General features: G+C 42.5%; 1 protein-coding gene across 1 annotated transcript in view; it reads right to left on the reverse strand.

Moving 5' to 3' along the window:
* SCIN (scinderin) overlaps positions 1-19,582 on the reverse strand; it is a 52,361-nt gene extending 32,779 nt beyond the window's left edge. The window contains exons 1-2 of the mRNA XM_015419606.1: positions 19,520-19,582; positions 18,793-18,942 (exon numbers count right to left, since the gene is read on the reverse strand). Of these exons, the coding sequence (XP_015275092.1) occupies positions 18,793-18,942; positions 19,520-19,582 (213 nt within the window). The remainder of the gene's footprint in view (positions 1-18,792; positions 18,943-19,519) is intronic.
* Positions 19,583-24,638: the final 5,056 nt, after the last annotated feature.

Here is a 24,638-nt window from a genome sequence, read left to right on the forward strand (position 1 = left end):
GACATGATTGCAGTCTTCAAGTATCTGAAGGGCTGTCATGTAGAAGATGGAGCGGATCTATTCTCTCTTGCTCCGGATTGCAAGACTAGATCTAATGGGTGGAAATTAAAAGGGAGTCGTTACCAGCTAAATACCAGGAGAAACTTCCTAACTGTAAGAGTTACTGAGCAGTGGAACAGACTGCCTCGGGAGCTGGTAGATGCTCCTTCGCTGGATGTTTTCAAGCGGAGGCTGGACGACCATCTTTTGGGTATGTTGTAGGGCGATCTTTCGGCTATGCTCCTGCAGAGTGCAGGGGGTTGGACTAGATGACCTGCAAGGTCCCTTCCAACTCTAACATTCTATGATTCTATATGGCATGTATCATATGGTTGCTTTGAACTTGAAACGGGGCCAGGGACTAGCAGGCCATTACTGTCATTGATGGCAATTGATGCTATATCTAGAAGAACTGTCCAGTATGCCCACCTGGGTAATCGTGTATCCTCCTTTTGTATGCTCTTTACCTGAGCTTTGCTCATACTTCAAGTTCTGTTGTATGTGTACTCACTATAAATAAGCAAGGACATTTCCTTTCCTGTTATGAAAAATATACTGCTATGCCTAGCAATGACTGGTTTTTGCTTCTAGGAAAGCCTGGACACTTAGTTGGTCTCATCAGACAAGAAGGAGGAGGAGGAGGAGGAGGAGGAGGAGGAGGAGGAGCAGGAGCAGGAGCAGGAGCAGGAGATTGGATTTATACCCTGCCCTTCACTACCCAAAGGTGTCTCAGAGCGGCTTACAAACTCCTTTTCCTTCCCCTCCCCACAACAGACACCCTGTGAGGTAGGTGGGGCCGAAAGAGCTCTTGACAGAAACTGCTCTTTTTCAAGGACAGCTCTTATGAGAGCTACGACTTGCACAAGACCATCCAGCCAGGTGCAAGTGGAGGAGTGGGGAATCAAACCCTGTTCTCCCGGATTAGAGTCCGCGCACTTAACCACTACACCAAACCGGCTCTGTTTGGACACAAGGGCTGGGCACTGGAAAAGGAAAGAAAAGTTTTGTATGCCTGTTCCAGGTTGTATGGGGGTGGAGGGTGCTGGTGGATACAAAATCTCACTTCAAGACAGACAAAAGAGGCTGGTATGAGAAAGGTTTATGTAACATCCATGATTGTTTAGTTTATTAAAATATAAGTGATTTATGTGGTGGGTGATCTGCTTCTAGCTAACATCCTTAATGCTCCAACCTGTATGGCCAGGCTACCCCAATCTCACCAGATCTCAGAAGCTAAACAGGGTCAGCAGCACTCACTGGTTAGTATTTGGATGGGAGACCACCAAGAAAGGCCAGGGCTGCTCTGCAGAGGTTTTTGTTGTTGTTCAGTCGCACAGTCGAGCCCGACTCTTCGCGACCCCATGGACCACATCACGCCAGGCCCTCCTGTCTTCCATCGTGCTCTGGAGTTTGCTCAGTTTGATGTCCGTTGCCTCGTAGGCAATGGCAAACCACCTCTGAATGTCTCTTGTCTTGAAAACCCCATTGGGGTCACCATGAGTCAGGTGTGACTTGACGGCATTTTCCACCACCAATATTTTTAATACACTGCAACTTTCCTGGTGCACAGAGTTAAGCAAAGTTATCCATTAACTAAGCAGTGTACCCTGTAAAATGTCCTAAAATAGTAAAATTATCAAGTTATACAATTACACATAGTGTATTCTACATGGCCTCTTTTGAATGTAATTAACTTATTTTAGTGGCTAGGTCAACCAATAAATTACTGCTTAAGAAATATGTGAAATACCAATGGGAAAGTTGCCTGAAATAAACACTTTTTTCTTGATTTAAAATAAACACACCATGGTCACAGCCAGCCCATTAATTCCAAGGCAGGCTCTTCTATACCTCATAAACCCAGAACACAATCCATGTAGTACTTTTTATTAGGACCAACCAAATGATACAAAAAGTTCTCAAAAGCTTGTACACTGTTAGGTGTCATTCAGTTGGTCCTCTAACAAAAGGTATTATGTGGAGTTTTAAAGTGGTATTACATGTAATGCTGCCAGGTGTTCAGTTTTGAACCAGACAGTCCAGTATTTTCCCTTTCTGTTCATTAAATAAACTGTGAAAATACTGGACATATAAATGTCCAGTATTTTCTATTTAAGTTACCCTGAAAATCACTGCAGCCATGCTCCATGCGCTCTTTCCTCTGTGGCTTAATAAAGCACCAGTAACCAGTTCCATTGTTCTCCATCACAGTTTTAAAGGGAACCAAAATCACCACTCAGCAGGGCTATTTTTGGGCAGGAACGCACAGGAACGGAGTTCCGGCTGGCTTCAGAGTTGACCACGCCCACTACAGCCAAAACCTCTGCACATGCGTAGATACAGAGGGAAGGCCTGGAGAATGACACACACCCCGCCGGTGACTCTGAGACGAGCAGGCCAGGGCCCCCCCTGAAAGGATTGTGGAGGCATTTAAATGCCTCCCCGTGCCTCCCCTGGCCTGTCTGAGGGCTGTCTTGCCCGCGCTTCCCACAGCCATGGGATGCCCAGGCAAGCCAAGGGAAGGCAGTTTAAACTGCCTCCCCTCCCCCTCCAAGAGCCGGCTTGCCTGGGCTCCCCGTAGTCACAGGGTGCCCGGGTAAGCCAAGGGAAGGCATGGGGGTGTGGCCTAATATGCTAATGAGCTGTGCAGTCAGGGGTGTGGCCTATTATGCTAATGAGTTCCTGCTGGACTTTTTCTACAAAAAAAGCCCTGCCACTCAGTATCCATGCAGGATTATCCTGGAGAAATCCTGTTGGCTTGGCTCAGGAAAGTTGGAAAGGAAAAGACTTTTGCGGCCAACCAATCAACTTCCTGTATTGGTTCCAGTTGACTGTGGGGGGTACATGGTGGCAGGATTGAATCTTCTAAATAAAAGTGAAAAAAGAATGTTGGGGAATGGGGGAGAGGTTGGATAGTTAGAAGGCAGTGAGTCCTTCGAAGGGAAGTATGTAGACAGGGTATCTGCCTTGCATTTTTATATTTTGCATAGCTATGCACATTTACCTGAGCACCACTGAGCTCATTGAGGATTAAAGGGACAGTACATTTTTAATCATGTGTATGTATATATACATACATGTGTGTATACACACACACACACACACATATATATATATATATATGTCAACAAATTTTTATCAAGTGTGTCTAGTATTTTTGTTGAAAATACCTGGTAATTCTAAGTATATGAAGTAATATGTGGGGTTTTGGATTTTTGTTTTTGGACCAGCACAGCTGCCATCAGTTCATCCTTCTGTACCTCCCCTAGAAGACCTGCAAGTGTATTCTCTCCCATGCCTATGTACTTTCCTCTACTTCTGGTTTTCTGGAGAGCACACCAGGGACTTCCTAGACTCAGTAGGGCCTATTTTCTTCTACACAGCGGTCTATTATTGTTGTTGTTTTATGCCCTAAGCTGCTTTAGGAACCATGGTTTGATTAAACCCCAGTTAGTTGTGATGGGTTTCTTGGTTGATGCCAAACCAGGATTCAAAACTAGATCTAAAGTCTACTGGTGATAAAGGTTGATGACAATTGTGAAAGAATATTTATACAAAGGCGCTTTTTGGAGAAACCTTGCTCATATTGAGACATGCTAGACACAATCCTATTCTTGGAAAGTCAGCTAAAGCAAGCAAGAATGGGACCAGACCATGACTGGAAGAGCCACAGGTGTAGATCATTTTACTTCTAGATGAAGTACCCCACTGAGATTGGAGCAATAAGATGAAGGACATCATCAAGGGACAGGCTGTTGGCATACTCGAGCACTTATGATTTTACCTTGTCCTTCAGGCAAGTGACTTGGCCAAATAGGTTTTAATGCATCAAGGCATTCAACAAAATGTGTTCTTATTTAGAATCCTGAGAAATGCTCAAGGTGAAATTTAAATCACTGGGTAACATTTCTCAGGCTGTTTCCATTTTCAGCTCCATAAACATGCAGGCAACTTGCTCAGTGCAGCAATCTCAGGTTTCTACAAACTGGAACATTCTGCTTCAGCATGGTTGCAAGAAAAAAAATCCCTTTGTGACTTGCCAACATGTTTTAAAAGGTACATTTAATTGAAGATTCTGCTCCTTAGACACAGTGAATCTGCTCTTTACTAGAGGGGCAGACTTCTCAATTTCCCAGGAATACAAGAATGCATCTAGCGAAGGGCCAGGGCCAAATGCAGGGAGAGGATGGGGCCAAAGTCAGCTTAAATATAAATAATAAAAAGATTTTATTCCATAACTTAAAAATATGTACAATAACTATCTTGATAATTAGAAAAACCCCGAAGTCTATATTATTAAAAATATTCAACATTCATTCTGATGTGTGTGTTAGTAAGCCACAGGACTAAAGGCCATTTTCACACATATTTTAAATGTCTGGTGGAGCCTATCTCCCCCTTTTTTAAAAAGGCGTTATTTGTTAAATCCCTCCAAGAGACTCGGAGTAGCACTCAAGGATTTCCCTCCAATCCTCAGAAGATAAACTGAGAGGGACGGGCCCAAATGCTGTTTATGGCTAGACTGAGAAATTAAGGATCTATAGCTAAAGCCTGATTAATCAGTCCCTGGTCAAATCCCCATGCTGCCATGACAAAAGTCATGATCAAAACAGCCACATTTCAGGAAACGTTACACGAATCTAGCTTTGTTTCATTTCCTGAAATGTGGCTTTTTTGATCATGACTTGTGTTGCGTTGGTTAAGCATGGTTTGGCTCATGAATAGTTTAGCTCAGACATTTAGACACTTAACCATGCTTAACCAACACAACACAAATCATGATCAAAAAAGCCACACTTCAGAAAATGTTTGACAGGAATCTAGCTTTGTTTTGCCCTGACTTGGATAGCCCAAGCTTGCCCGATCTCATCAAATCTCAGAAGTTAAGCATGGTCAGCCCTGGTTAATATTTGGATGGGAGACCTGCAAGGAAATCAAGGGTTGCTACATAGACACAGGAAATGGCAAACTACCTCTGAATGTCTCTTGCCTTGAAAATCCTATGGACTGCCATAAGTCAGTTGTCACTTGACACTTGTTTTACAGCTCATTCTTACACACCAACCTGAACACAGCAATTGCTGGTTTCTGATTGGTGGCATATACAGAATTCAGTGCAACGTGGCTTCTGGCAGGCTGTTGCGAGTGCTGGAGAAAGTACTCAAGCAGTGGTCTGTAAAATCCAGACTGCATTCATATCTCTTGGGTGCATAGTATCTATGGGTTGGATACAGCTTCTCCTCAGTCTTGCTCCATTTCCCTCCTTCTTACGACACCCATCACACTTTGCTTTGGTTCATGCAGGTCTTGTGATCCCTTGCACAGATTTTTTGGTGGACAGAGGGGACCCCCCTTCTTCCTTTTTCACCAACCCCATGACTGGAAGTGAAGAAAGACTGCCTTGGAACTGTGGCTGGCATGGGTAGAGCTGGTCATGCGAATGGAACCTCATTTACATAAGTACATCTCCACAAAAATTATTCTCATTGTCATGGCTACACTGTTTTCAAAAACTCTCCCAACAGGACATGACATCTTGCCCATGAGATTTTTCCAAGTTGCTCCTTCTTTGTTAACCATAAGACTGAAACAAATATTTATAGCAAGCAGACTGGAAGCCACAAGACAATAGGTTTCATATTTGAGACTGAATATTGACTCAGCATAACAAGAAAATGGAAAGGGATCATGGGAAGATTAGTTTAAAGCTCCTTGAAAGTATTTGCATAAAACAGACAAGGAAACTGTGTGTAAAGAAGCTGACAGCTTATTTACATTAGGGAGAACAGCTGTACATTCTGCAGGGTATCAACTAGAATAAAGACTGTGAACATCCCATGAACACATCCATACAGTTGAATGACATAGCACTATACAAAAACTACAGAGACCAAGCTCATCACTTTCAGTGATGTAAACTGGAAAGAATGGCAGACCACCTTCACTGGCACCTTCATGCATGCAGAATTTTCAACTATTGTACTTTCAATAAGACAAAAGTTGTACCCTTGTGAATTATCTACTTACTATGTGCAGTCTGGCTGCACATCTCAGTGTTGTTGTGAGTACTAAAGTTATACACTGCATCTGAATTGCTGTTGGATTTGTAATAGATATGGCCCTGGCCCCATCCACAGAAACTTGGAAAGCAAAAGGTCTAGCCATGCTAAAGCCCTTCTGTATCAATGTCTTATGAGAGTCTCTTGGAAGGCCACAGCCCCACCTGGCAACTGGGAAAGTTGTTTACCAAACATGAGACACTGGGTTGGATCCAGCCAGCTTTTTCATTCAATCTCACCTAATTTCTCTTGTTACTACAGCCCCCATCCCACATGGCTGTTGTCCAATCAGATCCCATGATCCCCAACATTGCCTTTTTGGTGGTCAAAGGGGACTCCTCCTTATTGGCTAGACCCACTCCACTCTTGGCAACTGCAACTCACTGCACAGGTGATCACAACAGAACCACTTGCTGCTGGCAACAAATCAGCTGGGTGGAGAGATGGCAGTAGAGACCCAATCCTGGTGACCACATCTATTTATTTATATTTATTAGCTACCTCTCTGTAAAAAAAAAAATGTAGTGGCTCACAAAATCAATGAAAACATTTAAAAAACCCAAGAGAATAAAAACCAGCAATTAAAAACACTTCCCATGGCTACTGGGTCTGTTGCGGAAATCCACATTTATCCCAGTGGACACATGGTTTTGGCCTATAACTGTTTCAGCCTGGAAAAATGACATGGGGGAAGGTCAAAGCCTCTTCTCTATGGGCACCATAGTTCCAGTCCTAATCAGGCACGCAGCACACATGCATGAATTGAGAAAACACACATCTCATGAGCAAGCCCAAACCCAGTCTATGTACTCTCAAATATCTGAAGAGGATGAAATGGGAATAATACAAATATATGGTAACCATCGCTGAACATCTCTTGCCTTCAAAACCCTACAGAGTCACCATAAGTCAACTGTGACTTGATGACACTTTCCACCACCATAGTAACTAACACACTGAAGACTCACCTACAGAGCCTTTACACAGGAAGTCATCTAGTGCAGGAGTATCTGCAGCTCTTAATAAAAGATTAAAGCATCTAGGCATCTAACAGTGCAGATGATACAAGGCTTTTGGTTGGGATCTGCAAAAAAGTACATGGACATTCTAAGTTCTGGGGGGGGGGGTTCTCAATACTGCCTGGGAACTCTCTCAATTTTTGTTTTCCATATCTGAGGTGCAAAAGATGGACCCAATAACCTAGTTGACTCTCCTCAAGTGCATTACAGTAGCTGGGTAATAGCCCACTGTGAAAAAAGGAATCATTTTGATAATTGTAAGGTAGGAGCTTGAAAGTAATGGTTAAGTGTCTAACACTGTGATCCTGTGCAGAGTTACTCTAGTCTAAACCCACCAAAATTAATGGGCTTAGACTACAGTAACACAGGATAGGATAGAAAAGAGCCAGTGTCCAGTAACACCTTAAAGACTAACAAAATTTGTGGCCAGGCATGAGCTTTCATGAGTCACTGCTATTGGAACACTTGCTTTTTTCTACTGCTATAGATAGACAAACACGGCTGGCTAACCATCTTGATCTATCAGGACAGGATTACAGTGTAACGTTCTAACCTTGTGAGTAGTTAGCGTTGCCAAAAAGAAGACCTCACAACATGGATGGATAGGTTTAATGTGCAAATTTACTGCTCTGTAATTTCATGGAAAGCTTCTCCCCCCCAAAAAAACCACTAATAATTACTTTAGAAAGCAGATTAAACACCCACTAAGAGGATGTCTCAGCCTGCCTAAGAAATTACAGAGCATTTGCAACCATTCAAGAGCTCTCCAGAACTGTAAGATTAATGTCATCCTTTGCAATAACTGTCATTTGAGACAATATTAAGCAAGTCACAAACTCATATTTAGCCCTCTGAAGAAGTGCTGCGCTCTCACACTGCAGGCAAACAACTCAGAAAATAACAACCTGTACACATCAAAATAAAAGCCAAATCTCTCTGTGTCACAATTTAGAAGAAGAAGAAGAAGAAGAGATGGGATTTATATCCCGCCCTTCACTACCCAAAGGTGTCTCAGAGCGACTTACAAACTCCTTTCCCTTCCCCTCCCCACAACAGACACCCTGTGAGGTGGGTGGGGCTGAGAGAACTCTGACACAAACTGCTCTTTTTCAAGGACAGCTGTGCCAGAGCTTGTGACTGACCCAAGGTCACATCAGCAGGTGCAAGCGGAGGAGTGGGGAATCAAACCCGGTTCTCCCAGATTAGAGTCCACACACTTAACCACCACACCAAACTGGCTCTCTCCACACCAAACTGTACAGTGATACTTGCCAGTTACCTCAGTTTAAATTAATTTCTCACGGTCTCTCCATCTGGGGGCAGAGGCTCCCTGTCCCCAAGCTCACCTCCACCTGAAGAGTCCAGCAAGCCTGCTAGGGTGGTGCTGGGCTCCTCTGCCGCCACCATCAACTGTCCCCACCCAAGCAGCAGTGGGGGGCCTCAGGCAACTGTCCCTGGCCACTCTCAGATGAGCGGAGATGGGAAGGTGAGAACGCTCCATACACTCCTTTTTAAGGCCTGTCTGAAGAAGGCCAGGTCTTGTCCTCAAAGCGGGAGGCAGACAGAGGCTGGGGAGAGAGGGAACCAGGGTGATGGAATACCACTCTCCTCTCTGTTGCTGAAGTATTGTTCACAGGCATGCTGCAGCAGGAAGGGGGAACTGGCAGAAATTATACCTCCCATTAGTGGTAAATTTAGTCTGGATTCAACCTTGCATCTTCCAAGCAGCAGGACCAGGTAGGCAAAACTGCACTCTTCAATGTACCTTCAGCATATATATGTAAGGAAATCTGAAAAGGGCTGTGTGTAACACTAGAGTAGTATTGGGCCACATTCGCATGGGCCACTTACCGCATTTTTCTTCCCTTCCCCCCCCCCCATTTATTTTACACATATAAAGAACAGAAAGGCAGTTCTGAAGGCACTTGCAACGGGTAGCTTCTGAATGAACTGACAGCCACACAGCAAGATCGGCTGGCAACCACCCTTCAACTTTCCTGGGCTTTATGATTGGGTCTTAAGAGTGCAGTGTATTGTCTCAACACAGTGAAAGATGGGAGCTGCTAGATTCCGGCTCTGAGTGGATTTTCCTTATTCAAACCATCATGTTAACAAAATTCAGTTTACTTTTCAGAGACACTAAGCAGAAAACCTGCCATCGACGTAAGCCTAAAGTAAGGATGTAAATGTTTACTGTAGATTAACTAAATTATTATTATATTGAAAAGACTCAAATGAATTAAACAGTTAAACAGAAGTCAATACCCCCATTGTGCCAGACACTATGTAATCAAAAACTGTGAGAAGCAGGTCCAGGGGATCTCCAGCATTGTTCAAAAATGGGGTGGATTATTTTCAGTTTATCAGCTCTGTGAATACTGAGACTAGCAGCTGACCTACAAGTTTTAACAGTGCAGCCAGCTACTTTGCATAGTATTGCACTGCTAGTCAAATATCTTACTTCCTGACTACTAATTTTGGTTCCCTGCATCAGGGATAGCATTTCTGAAGGGAGGAAATAATCCTGATTTGCAGAAAAATCAAAATGCTCTTGCTAACATATATGCACTGAAAACCTTCCTATGGGATGTTCAGTCATCTTCGGTATGACTACAGTACTGTGAATAACTGGTTGGGAACTGCTCCTGGGCCAACTGTCAGAAACTAAAGATGAGACAAGATTAATTTCCTTAGATTGCTTAGAAGACTGCTAAAAGTTTATGTCCTCCAGGTTAGAGAAGGCCAGGGCCAAAGGTGGCATTATCTACATCCAGGCTAAGAAGGTATGCATTCCAGTCCAGGGACCTTCAGTCCAGGAACTGGAGCTGCGGGCATGATCTACAACCACATGCAGGTGAAATGGGTGAAAGGAGAGCCTAGAGTTCAGCAGACAAAAGTAAGTGGTCTGTAGCAACCAGAGAGTGATAGAAGGCCAGGCTCCCAATATTTCTTTCAAGTCTAGCCAATTCAGGTGATTCATTCTGCCTGCCAATCATAGGGCCCAACGATGCCTCTCACCATTTCCTTCTGATAGCCATGACTCTACAATGAGGTGAGGCAGTGGCCTCGGGTGGCAGGTCTGGCAAGGCTGCAATCTGCACCACAGCTACCACCCCCTTGTTCCTGCTCCCCCCCCCCAACCCTGGAACTGAAGTAGCCAATATTGCTTCCTTCCTTGTTGTTCCTGAGGCAGCTTTAAAGACACAAGCTACATGTGCCAAGTAGGGTTTTCCGAACTCCCATGAGATGCAAGAATTTGGGAAACCCCACTGGATATGCATGCCTTGCCACAGGGTAAAGAAATCCAAGGAACTAGCAGGGAAGGAGCATTAGTTTCTGGCTATGGACAGTCAGAGACAGAGAGATGGTAAGTGGTGACTGACTCTCACACAGGGGGTGAGTGTGGGCAGCAGCCACTGCAGATAATCCCAGGTCATTTTCTTAGCTAGACTGTGGCCCCTGCCACACGGGCAGGAAACTGCAGAGGAGAAGTGTGGCTGTTTGCCCCGGGGCAAACTAACATGCAGTAAAGCGATCAGACCTACTGTGGAGGTTCTGTGGAGGTACTGTGGAGGTTCCATGGCAAGGGAGAGGTGCCGATCACAACACACGCCTGCGCGCAATGAAGAAGCGCGCGGCGCGGCGAACTGGTTTTCTTTTTTTGTGTACACTACGAATGCGCATGCTCCGTTGGGTGCGTGTGCGCATCCACAGAGACGTGGGGGAAAAAAAACCCTTTTCCGCAAGGGGACATGGGCGGGCGCCGGATACCACCGGAAACGCGATCAGACGCCCGCCCTTGCCCCGCAGTTTCTGGAAACTAGTACCTCCAAGGTACTAGTTTTTTGCTGCGCTTTTTCTGCAGGAAGCCTCAGTTGTGCCACGGAAGCGCTACGCTTCCCAGATGTGCTGGTGAGATCGCGACCGGAAACTCCGCTTGTCTTCTGTATCTCTTGTGTGGCTAATGTTGCGTGTGACCGCAGCCTGTATATGGTTTCCTGTGGAGATGCGGTGGCTCAAGTGGTTAAGACGCTGAACTGCAGGCTGTGGAAGGTCAGTAGTTCAGCAGTTCGAGACCCGGGTGCCGCATGATGGAGTGACCTCCCATCTCTAGTTCCAGCTCCTGCCAACCTAGCAGTTCGAAAGCAAGAAATTGCAAGTCGATAAATAGGTACCACTTCAGTAGGAAGGTAACAGCGTTCCGTGCGCCTTGGTATTTAGTCATGCCGGCCACATGACCACGGAAACGTCTTCGGACAGCGCTGGCTCTTTGGCTTTGAAACGGAGATGAGCACCGCAACCCTAGAGTCGGATTCGACTGGCTTTCGAGCAAGGGAACCTTTACCTTTACCTTTACATGGTTTCCAGACAAGTCCCAAATTCCCTAGCAGTGATTTATATATGGAGAGTTCCAATAGAGCATCTCTCTCTCATACACAAACATACAATTTAGTAGTCTTCCTTCTAATACTGCCACATGTGTGTCTTGCAGTGTGCATAGGTTGCCAAAAAGATACAGATTTGTGTATCCTAATCAGACTAGGCAGCCCTCAGTCATTTCTATTCCTGCACTCAGTCAGCACTTTCTAATGCAAGGATATAACCCATCAACTTTACCAACCATTGTGAATACAATGATGTGAAGAAGCCAAAGGCCTGATTTGCTTTAGGAAGGAGAGACAGACATGGTTCCCTATCCTTGCAACAGTAACACATGCTGAAACCTTCTCATGCTACACATTTGAGGAACTCTTTGTTTTTGACGAGAGACACTTCCTTTCTCCTAGAAGAATTTAACTTTGATAATCCAAAACGTAAACTGCTGGCACATTCAAGTGTCTACCAGACAATCTTGTCTGCTCCAAAAGTTCTCATAAGTAATGGCCTCAAAACAAGGTGCAAGGTGTACTCAAGTCAGGATTGCTCAATTGTGCACTAAGTTTATCATTATGGACATATTTATCCTGTTCTTTCTCCAAGGAGCTTGGGAGGGGAGTAATGATGCCTTCCTCACAAGGTTAGGCTGAGATATTGCAGACTAAGTCTCCATATTGCAGACTAAGGCAGCAGCTAACAGAACATGGATTGACTAAGACCACCCAATCAGTTCCTAGTGGTGGCAGTATTTGAACTGGAGACTTCGTGGTACACAGGTTTGCTCACAGCCATAATGCTACAGCAATTCAATGAATGACAAAGCATGAGTTGAAACATAGTTCACTGTTTTTCAGTATGATGTCTGCAAACAAATTATGGGGGAAAAGAAGACAGACAAGTTGGGCAGAGCTGGGATCACACACAGCCAAACATTGCTCCTTCCTCGGTTTCTGATTCTTGGAGAAAAGCCATGCTGTTTTCCAGAAGAACAATTTGTTTCCAGTTATATTACTGTGCTGCAAACAATTATGCAATTTGTAGGGAGAGAGGGAGAAAGAATACTTGTCCAAGTGTTGCTCTGACATCATCTGCTCTGACACAGCCTAGGAGATATTTATCCAAAAATGTTGACAAGCAAAAGACTAAATAATTTCCCCAGAGCTAATCATTAAGAAGTATGAATTTAAGAATGCAGACAGTGACAATTCTTATGCTGAACAGTATACAGGAAGTAGAGTCAACAGTGACCTTATACTTTAAGCACCACTTTCGAATACGTAGCAAGATGCATTCACTCTTTTCTCAGGAATCCTCAGAGATGCTCACAGAGATTTTCACACTTAAGGACAATGAAAACCACAAGGTGTTACATAGCAGAAATATATGTGACTTTTCTTATATTTTCTAAAAATGCTGATGAAGGGTGTGTGTTTTGTTTCTTGCTGATTTCATGCTGCCCTCAGGGAGGGTGAGTGGGTCAGCCAGAAGGAGAAGGCTGAAGGTGAGAGGGAGCAGCAGGGCAAAACAGCCAGCTGCTCTCCTTTGACTCGTTTCTCTGTTTTCTCCGCAACCAATGGGACCTCACGCTTCATTTGAAGCAAGCTGGGGGCTGCAGCGAATCAACCCACAGCATGATCTGCTGTGAATTTTGTTTCTTTCAAAGAAAGGCACAGACTGCAAATCCACTCCTTGGTTATCTAAGTGCAAGACTGAAATGATGGCATACTGTATAGTCTATGTTTAAAGGATACATTCATCGGAGCCTGACATGTAGTTTTAGTTAACTCCTTGCCAGTCCACATCACTGGCTTTCATCTTATCAGCAAGTTAATAAAGGAATGTGCTGCCTGACCTTTAGAGCTGGATGGAGTCTATAAGGAAGTTCTTTCTATCTTTGAAAGAATGCCAACATATACAAAACCCATTATTGCTAGTTTGAAGCATAAGGATCTATTTTCCAAGTTGAATGGGGGGGTGTTCTATGTTTTAAAATGTTAGACTGCCTACCACAAAATAAAATCCTGGCTCGGATCATGGGGTGGGGGGTTACAGCAGGTGTCTATTCTGTTCTCCTTTTGAGGCATTCTTCCAAAAATAAAATTGGATTGAATTGCAGTATTTTACTCACAGATTTAAAAACTTTGTAGCTGTAACCTGGAGTGCATTAATTTGGATAGATTCAAACAAGCAAGAAAACAGAACACTGGGAATCCCTTAGGTAACTGTAGAAGAAATCCTAATCAGGCCTATTCAGAAGTAAGCCCCATTTTATTCCATGGGGCTTACACCCTGAAAGGCATTCTTAGGCTTGCACAGTTATAAATCCTCTTTTTCCTTTGGCAGCACTAGCCATAACAAATTGACATAATATCTGAAAGTTTTTGTCTTTCTTCCTCCTGTGGTCCTTGCTGTAAAGGGATTGTCTTTGGTACAGAAAAGCCATGGCTGTCATTTCTCCTTGATGGCTGATTTCAATTTCTCTACATATTTACGTATGAAAATAAAGAACTGAACAATTTGGCTGCCCATATCAGGAAACTAAAAACTGCTACAGCCATTCACATTTATACTCCAACGGGGACCCAAAGTGGCTTATATCACTCTCCTCTCCTCCACTTTATTTTCATAACAACCCTGTGAAGTTTTCACAGGCTGTTGTGAGTTTGCATGTCTGCATACAAAAGCACATTGTATAATACAAAAATATTGGGGAAACACCAAGTTACTTTAAAGATTTTTCTGCTCCGGCATATCTGTATGTTTCAATTTTACCCTATGGGTAAGATGCAGGTAGCTGTTCATACCATACAAAGATAGCCAATGGTTGCCCGAAGTGGAAATCTTCACATCCATTCTTTGTTACTGGACACAATACATTTCAATCAATACAAATGAGAAGTGTTATTGCACAAGGGAGACTGACAAGGTAACTCTTCCTGGCAAGGTTTTATACCCAGATCATATTGAGTTTACCACAGTACACCTATTTTGATATATTTAACCTATAGCCAGTCAGTAAATATTTATTATGGTCAAAAACCAACATAAGATCACAGCATCTCTTAAAACCATTTAATATTCATCATAAACTCGGAGCTCAAAAAATCTGTTATAATAATTCAAAACATTTGTTTTCTAATTGCTACAGTACAAAATTTTGCTACCGCGTAAGTTACAGGTTTCTGTGTATCTTCTAAGAGATATTTCCAGAATACTTCAGACCTAAAGTTCATATAATACTTCAGTAGTATGACCTGAGAGAGGAGTGGAATAATTAACTGCAGTCTTTCTTCTTGATAAAATTCACAATGCAGGAGAATATGTGTAACAGATTCAATCACTTTTCCAGAATAGCGACAATATCGCTTCTGCAGGTTGATCTCATATTGGCCTATGACTTTAAGCCCTCCCCCATATCTAAGATTCCCACTGGAAAATTCTATCTTGACAAAGAATCTTCTGAAAAAGAAAGGTTTTATAATATCAGGGTTTTATAATATCAGGGTGAGCATCAAACATCAGGCATTCTATGGAGATGCCTTCTGTGATAACCAAGAGAGCCAGCTTGGTGTAGTGGTTAAGAGTGACAGACTCTAATCTGGAGAACTGGGTTTGATTTCCCACTCCTCCACATGAAGCCAACTGGGTGACCTTGGGCCAGTCACAGTTCTTTCAGAACTCTCTCAGCCCCACCTACCTCACAGGGTGTCTGTTGTGTGGGGAGAAAAAGGGAAGGTGATTGTAAGCCATTCTGAGATGCCTTTGGGTAGTGAAAAGCAGGGTATAAAAACCAACTCTTCTTCTTGTAACTAGGACTGGGTCAGCAAATTAATATCAGAGAAGTACCACTGACACTTTTCAAAACTGCCTTTGTATTACCACTAAAAATAGCCATCAGTTGAAATGTTCATGACTAGTATAATACTGCAGTCTATACATGCCTATGATCTATAATACTACTGGCCTTGTGTTTTAAAAAGTTGGCAGGGACAGGTGGACCTGTTTCCCAGCAAGATTTCTGATTGGATGTGCAGATTCTTTTAAAAAATTGCTGTGGCAGCAATTGCCATGACAGAACCAGGATTTTCACTGTGTGACTGAAGGCAAACTGTGGCAGTTATTCTGTGGCAGGTTCCACTTCCTGTGGCAGCCATTTTGTGGATGCACCCACCACGCTGTGTCAGAATTCCAAAAGTGCCCACAGTCTCAAAAAAAGATTGGGGACCCTGCTCTATCACCTTCTCTAGAAATTGGAGGCTGCCTGTAATTGGCCACCTCATCCCTAGCCAATGAAGGTTTTTTTGTGCAGAGGTCAAATAACTGCATACTTCAAAAAACTAGGGAGAGCCCCCTCAATCAGGGAGGAGTTGATGACTTTCACAAATGGCTCCAATACCTCTTCCCAACAAGATTTTAGAAGCCATGATGAGTATGGGTTCAGAGCACGTGGTGACTTTTCACACTTCCAAGAACCCTGTCAGAATCCATAGTCAGGATGAATCTGAAACTATCTATAACAAAAGGACAAGCAGGCACTTCTGGTACCTCAGGTACCAGATATGCCCCCAGCTTGGCCTCCAAGTCAGAATGGATGAGAGAGATTTTGTCAGCAAAGAACCTTGCAAAAACATCACAGCTGAAGGCCAAATTTTCATAGCCCACAGGATCACACTTAGGTGTTATCAAGACATGAGCCACTCTGAACAATTGAGCTGGATGAGATTCTGCAGACGCAATGGTGGCAGAGAAGAAATTCTTCTTTGCTGCCATCACTGCCATCTCACAGGTCTGCAAATGGTCTTTATGACATACTCTGTCTAATTCATACCAAGTTTTCCACCAACGTTGCTCTGGCCATCTTCCAGTCTGCTTCATATTGCCTGGCTCCCAGGTAAACCAAGGAGTTGGGGTCCTCAAAGAATATGGAAGACAACGTCAAGGAGCAACTTTGTTTATAGCCCCAGTCAGCCCAACATTCCATGCAGCTACAATGAGCACAGCTGATGCATGGGAGCATACCAGGAGACATGATTTAATAAGTATGAGGGCCCTAGGCCATGAAGGGTTTTAAAGGTAATAAACAACACTTTAAATTGGACCCAAAAGCAAATTGGTAACCAGTGCAGTTGACACAGTACCAGAGTTAAACATACCCATATTTAGGATGACACTGTATGAGAAACTGAAGAAGAAAGAAACCAGCAGTATCCAAAACTGCAAAGGGTCTTTCTTTATCCAGTTAAAAGTACATGCACTGCTCAATTACGGCATTCTTCTTCTTCCCTCCTATTTCAGGCATCAATGAATCATGCATGGCTTACATGCCTGAAGACACAACATCTGCAATACTTTGTTATTTCAGCAATTATTAGCCACAATTGGCCTGACAAAAACAGAGGTGCAAATGTCAGCAACAATGATGCTATCATGCATGCTCCATTAGCACTTTATTAGGTAGATAATGTGAAGGGAAATCTGCCAAAACCCAAATTAATATTCCAAACTGTTGTGAGCAAGCTCACTTCCTTTAGGCATTCAAAAGTCCTGCTAAGCGTATTTAGTTATTTTCCTATTTTCCATTATAAATAGAGAAAACAATTTAAAAGACTATCAATTATTAACAACATACCCCACTGGAATTTGTAACAACTTCATTGTAATTCAAAGTGGTAGCTAATAATGTGACCTGCATCCAGACCCCAACTAGTGATTTTTTTCCTACAGTAAAAACCACACACACACACACACCATTTTAATGAACAACAAACCCTGTCCTATTACATTTCCAAACAATTACATAGCTGGCTAATCTAGAAATATTCATTTTTTCTAAACATGTCTGTAATAGTTCAAAATTATCCACAATTTCCTATCTAATTACAGTTTTGCAGAGATGCCATGTGTGACAGACTGCACTTTTAAAAGCTTAGAAATGCTGTATAAACAGAAAAAGAACTGTGAAGGGTTAATTCTTCACAGAGCCAGAGAGCCTTGAGTGACAGGTTGTTCCAAGAGATCTGATTGGTTAGCATCAGCTGAGCAGAGAAGGACTTCTGAACTGGATGCTGAGGAGATTCAGTCTGATTTCAGCCCTAGCTGAGAAGAGTTGAGTACTGATGGTTTCAGAATTCAGCCCTGACTGAGAGCAATTTAACAGAGTCAGGAGAACTGGGGGAAAGTTGGCAAGGATGAGTGGGTAGTTAGATGGCAACTCCCTTTTGGGCCAAAGAAAGGGGATAGATCTTCTAGAGAGAAAAGGGATTTCTCTACCCAGTGTAAACAGGGAGTTAGCTCTGAAGAGTGCAGAGATCCCTGGTCTGGTGTGGTTAGAAACTGCCTTTAGAGACCTTAAGAGTTAAATACTCAAGACAAGTACTGGTGTTTCAAGAGAAGGGGTTTGGGTACTGAAAAGAGCGTAACAGCCTTCTGGAAACCACAAGAGTCAGAGAATGAGCAAAGAAAGTGTACTAGGCTGCAATCACATACAATAAATAGTTCACTTTCAATCCACTTTCAATGCACTTTCCAACTGGATTTTGCCAGTTCACACAGTAAAATCCAGTTGGAAAGTGGATTGAAAGTGAATTATTTAGTGTGTGGCCCTGCGCTGACAGCTTGCTCTGGAGAATCCGAGGAGTCAAGCCTTAATGTGTGCAGATCTACCTCTCTTCCTGTCTCATCCCTTAGAGCTGATAAGCTGCAAGATCACTTAGATGCTCCCAAGCATCTCAACCTGAGAATGTGCTCCACTTTAGGGAAATCCCTACAACACCTCTGATAAGATTATCTTGAGTGTCATGCCATGGCATTTCTGTAAAAAGATATTTTTGCCTAAAGTAACAGGAGCAGCATATAAGACAGTCTCTGCTGATTTGTTGCAGGTTATAGAATTCCTTTGTCACCATAGTTTGTACTTCCGGTTATAAGATGATACCAAACACCCACATCATATACCAGTTTTTTCCACTTTAACAGTCATGGGTTTCCCCCAAATAATCCTTGCATTGTTTTTTGGTGCAGGTGCTGAGAACTATCTGATAGAGATCCCAAGCCCCACTCTCAGTTTGACAGTTCCCTGGGAAAAAAGACTGTATGACTGTAGTGGAGACATGCCCCAAGAACTTGATATACTGCTCACATTGCCAACACTTTCTGTTCCAATATTTCTTCACCTATGCAACAGACAGGCCCCATCCTGTCACTCCCATGAGCTCCGCAGCCAAAGTGTGAGGTAATATGGCTGCCAAACTACCCAGTTCAGCTGATCACTGCTTAAATAGTAAGTAAAGACACAATACCTTGATAAGCTCTTTCGGCTCGCTTCCTTCATCCACAACAATCAACTGGGCTCTTCCATTCCGTTCATTGTCTCGAATGCCCACAGCGACCTGAGTAGCTTTCAGGCGCTCATATTTATTGCATGTAGAGCCACACCACTGGTAGATCTCCTGGAACAAAATACACATCTCTTTAGTCAGCAGAATTAATACATCATAATGATGGCAGCATCTCTGCACAGGACAGGAACTGCTCTGAAGTCTGGCAAACAGGGGTCTGACCATACAATGATGGCAGCATCGCTGCACAATTTCACTGAGTGTGTAGAAATGAATGGAATAAGGATTTAGATCACCCTATTTAACCAAAGCAATGGGATACAGCCCGACGTCTATACCTACTCTCTCTATGGATCTTAAGTTGAGACTTATTCAGCAAAAAAATATGTTTAGGATATACTGGACACTAGGGATGGCCACGAACCTAAAAATTCCAAACCCCAAACTGAGGCTACAATGCCCCAAATCGAACTGGTCAGTTTGGATCCACCTTTCTCCCAGTCACGGCAAGGAGAAAGGGGGGATTGCCCGGAAAGGGTTAGATGGGGGGCTTCAAACCAGGCCAAGTTTGTGCCAAATTTGGGCTTGTGAACCAGTTCATGCCCATTCCTACTGTTACCGCAGCAACTAAATCGGAGGACTGAGTAAAGTGTCTAATTGTTGGCACTGTAACTTACAGGACACGTACCTTGAACAGATGCTTTGGGCGTGTCAAGTAATTTGGTTTTTCTGGGAAGAAATTATTATTCATATCACTTTTGTATTAGAATGTTCACTGATTTTTGAAGATTCTTATGTACTTTTAAACTACCTTGGAGGCTAACTGATGGTCAACAGAAATGGACCCTCCATGCCCTTACTACAGCTAAAAGATTCATATTACTACACTGGAAAGATAAAAGCCCACCGGTAAATCAATGGATCGAGGACCTATCTCTATCAGCATTTGAACACATGGCACATAGATGGCAATATGGACTGGTAACAGTTTTCATAATAATGTGCAGAAAATTCTTGGGTCTTAGTTGAAGCAGAAGTTATTAAAAGAAACAGATTTTTCTTCATCCCTCTACAGAAATAACTCAAGAATGTTACTATTCTCCAAGGAGTTTTTAAATTTTACTTTTGTATTTATGGCAGGTTGGGATTAGTAAAAGTAATCTGTCTGATTTCAGAACTGGAGCCAGGTATTCCAACCCAATGATTTAATTTTGTTTAAGTGCAGTAATACATATAGTGAATACAGTGACTTTTTATAAACCTTTAAGGTGTACCTGAAATGCAAAAGCTTCCCCATTTATTCCAATGGATAGAGGAGAGTGAACATAATTTGCTTTCATGTGTGGATTTGCTCCCTTTACTAGAATGAATGGAGCATCCCATGCCCAGAATCTCTGGATTATGTTGTATGCCCACTTCTTAAATCACTTTTGAACTAATATTTTATTCTTCCTTCTAATCATTTCACCCATCATTGAATTAAGCTGATCAAAAAAGTAAACTCCACTGAATAAAATGTGATTTCTCAGTAGATCTGTTTAGGAGAAAGTTGTGGTATATGAACACTTAAAGAGAACTCATGGCAAAGAACAGCCATGAGGATGACAAACAAAACTCTGGATTGGATCAAAATATTCCTTTCCACCTTCCACCAGCTTTCTTCCAGCTGAAGCAGACTTCCTCCCTTGAGTATGTTCTTCTTATATCAGAGGGAGGCTTTCTCCAACAGAGGAAGATTCTCAGTTAGGAGAAGTGAAACTTTGGATCCAACCCATTGTTTGGAAAACTGTCTCAAGTTAGGCAAATCAAAAAAAACCCGCAGTTCAAAATCTGGGAAAAAATGAATTCCCTGTTTGTGTATATTAAGGAATAATGTTCACCAGCTCTTCACTGGATCCAAAGAATCACAAATGGTGTTCCATGCATGTACTGGGACTTTCCTTCCCATTGCAGCTCCATGCGCCCCCTCCCAAGTAGTGGCTGGGCATCAGGAAAACCTCCAGAACAGCAACCAATGTAGTGGGGGCTGCAGCCAAGAAGGAATCAGCAAAAATCAGTAAGTACCACCCCAGTGCCCAAGCAGAAGTGCACTGAGCACTAGGAATCTAAGCCAATATTTATCACAAATCTGCATGTGAATAAAATGGTGAAAAAGAAATATCTATGAAACAGTACATAAACACATTCATCCTAGCCCACTGCTCTCAATCCCTGCGCAAGTCAACTGAACCTAATTTACAAATGCCTGCTGTGGAGGTGCAGGCAAGCCACAGCCAGCAACAAGGTAACGCCTATGCATCCCTATGCCTAATCTCACAGACACGGCATTGTCTTAAATATTAAATCCATGGGATTGGCAACTGTACAGCTTTTTGCTGCTGCAGTGGTTTTCAAAATCAACAGACAGACAAAGCTGATAGCGGCTTTGAAAGTGTATGAAAAAATACATTTTATAATATATATTTTTCTCCCTAAATCCCGAGTGACAGAAGGTTCTGGGGCAGCTTTGCAGGGTGAGTTTCCTTGTGCAGATAAGACAGTGTAGATCTGCAATAGTTTTCAAATATCTGCTTACTTGCAAATACACAGGTGAAACAAACCCGAGTCACGAAAAGAAGAAGATGAACTAAGCTATGGCAAATAAAAAAGAACACACAGGACTAGGAAAGGCTTTGGAAATGTTTTTCAAATAAAAGAAGTGAAGTGATCTTGAGACTGATTGTTTTTCAAAATTATTACCCCTGATTGCATCATTATTTCAAGATTACAAATATGCCCAGGGATATTTATTATGCATCATATGTATTGTCTAGACAAACTGCATATTTTATTCAGTATTTTTCCATTACCATTTTAGAACGTGGAAAATCTTATTCATTGGTTACCATTGGTGCTTATGCTCTGAATGTCTAGATTAAGAAAAGAGATTAATTTTAAGATTACTTCTACAGTAAATCATGGTAGCTTCAGCCATACTGACTTGTGTCCTATACTAATAAAAGTGTTTTGTGTATTAGATTGACAGTGCCATCCTAAACAGAATAACACCTCTCTAAATCCATTGAAGTCAATTGACTCAGAAGGGTGTCACTCTGATAGCACTGATAATACCAGAATGTAGTCAATAATTAATTGCCTTTGCCAAGGAGAAGAGAACTGGAGAAATCTGGTCTGATTTCTTAGAGATCTTTGGCCAAATGTCAGCTGGCATTTGCTACTTTCTACTGCTGCATATCTCAGCTTCATATCTTTCCTGTTTAGCTTGTTTATATGCTCTTCATAACTGTTGCTTGTGGTTCATAATGTCTGCAGCTCACTTCTGACTTTTCCGCTTGCTTTTCTTATTTCATTCTGCTTTAGAGCATTCCTTCCCAAGCCACTGAGCTAACAGTTTAGCATCTTTATGGAAGTGTTGGATCAGACTTGCAAATATTTGTTGTTATGGAATTCATAAGATCAGTTGTATGTAAGTGTGATGTTCCTTTTTGCAGTCTCTGTCAAACAGTATTATGAATGGATATTTGAGATCATACCTATGCCTCAGTACTTTTCATTAAAAATTCAAATTTTAAAAAGTCTCTTCTCGTATCCAGAATGCATAGCAAGATAAAGAAACCAAAAAACCTGAGAAGCATTTTTAACAGACCAGCATTCTTCATTCTGGAGAGAATTTAGGAAATGTGCATTAAACGGTAAATAATAATAACAATAATATGAGTAGTTTTTAATCTCATGATACTGGTGGGCTGTTAGAGAATAAGCCTGATATTTGCTTTATGGACTGTTTATTGCTACACACAATGAACTGTGCACACACACTTAGGCTCAGAAAGCTGTACACTTTAGGTCACCTGTTGTGATGCCACACATAGAGGGTGCCTGCACATACCTTACATGTAAATAAGGTTTCAGCTGCACAGTTACCCAGCCTGGTGAAGAAGCACAAACCTCCATTATTGTGAGCAATGAAACAACAACTCTAGGAAGAAACAGCTCCCATGACAAAGCTGCTTGTAGTTCCTGAGCTGGAATTTCCTGCCATATGGACATTTGGTTATCAATGGAATGGCCAGCTTCATCAGCACTACAATGAAGCATCCTGATGCCTAGGTTTCACACCTGTCCAGATGCCATACTCTGAGTAAGGTTTTAGGTTACAATATTGGCCACCCCTCTTAGGTAACCTCCCCTTCTCACATGCAACCAATAGGATTCTTTTTGGGATGGACTAACAGGTAGGTGGGTCAAGAGGTTGGCACAGTTACCACCCATCTCTTGGACCCCCTATAAAAGGAGAGAACCAGTCACCTGACTCCTCCTAGCTAGCATTCCCCCCAAGACGACCCCGGTCTGCTTTTATTCCTCTTGAGTCCCACTTGCTATCCCCAACCCTTGCCTCTACTACCCACACGTTCTGGCTGGTTCTGGTCATGTGTGAATTCCCTTTGTTTTCCATTTCTTCCCCTCCATTCTTCATTGGAACAACCAAGCTGCAATACAGATAAGTATCGCCCACCATCATCCCTACCTACTAATGCAACTGTGCTTATTTCCTACTGTAATTATTAGAAACTTGATTGAATGTGTGAGTGCATCAGTATTGTTTGTATGAGATATATTTTTAAGTAAAAGACATCTATTTTAACCACAACAGCCTCGAATCCTTTACTGGTAACCCTTGGTGGGATCAGGACCTTGGTATAAATTGGCAAGAACCCATTTATAAATTGCCAATTGCTGTAAATAAAGCAATTCGGCTAACAGGGCATGCCTTAGGTATGAGCAAATTAAATACAAACCAGGGGGATTCTAGGAGGCCATCCGTGCTGTTATTAAAGAATCCCAGGTTCAGTTGGAGCCAGGTTATCCTTTACTATTAATAAATACAATTAAAACATACTCTAGTTTAACCAGTTCAGGTGCTCAAAATAACTCAGTATTATGATCCATCCTCTTCAAGAATTAATCCACTAATGAAAAATAGTTCTCTTTGCACAATGAAAACTTTGTCTTCAGCCAGTGTCCTCTCCTGCCTAAACACGAATCAAACTAACTTTCTGTAAAAAATTTATGGCATACAAAAACAGGAAGGGGGAAGAGTACAATGAAGGTCAAAAACAAATGATTTTCCATCTTTTCATGAACTGAGCATCTGTGTATAAAGGGCTCTGTTCTCAGCCTACATGTATCAAGCGTTCCATCCATGCGATCGATGGGGCTCTCCCAAATAAATCAAACCTCCAAGCCTAGGCATGTTGGGACCACAACCAGTCAACCACATGAATTCCTCCAGATAGCCCTGCTTGGAAATTGAAGTAATGGAAAAGCTATAACAGAAGAGTCAAAGGGCTGAAAGAAGCACAGTTCCTATGCTCACTGCCAGATGCCAGGTTTCAGAGCAATGAAACCCTAAAGGTACATATGGTGCTTCCTGTATAAAAGGAGAACCCACACCTATATGTACACCCATAAAGCATCAATAGCAGTTTAGACTTTTGATTTAAATTCCAGCAAATAGGGGAAACACAAGGAACTCGTGGGGGAGATGAAATTGCAGCCCCTCAATTCCTCCCCTCCAGAGCTGCATGGGACGGATGTGTTCAGGATTAGATATTTGATGGGGCTACCAGAATTACAGAACATGTGTGTATAAATAGGACAGCTATTAATGTGATCCAATCCATGGCCTAAACACAATTCTTGTAGTTTTTATATGCTAAAACCTAAGAATCTCACATTCTAAACTTTCAGAGAAGCAGTGTGTTATGATGTCTCAAAGGGACACTTTAACAAATCACAGTTTCTGT

Source organism: Gekko japonicus, unplaced genomic scaffold (assembly GCF_001447785.1).
Source record: "Gekko japonicus isolate JY-2015 unplaced genomic scaffold, Gekko_japonicus_V1.1 scaffold1060, whole genome shotgun sequence".
NCBI lineage: Eukaryota > Metazoa > Chordata > Lepidosauria > Squamata > Gekkonidae > Gekko > Gekko japonicus.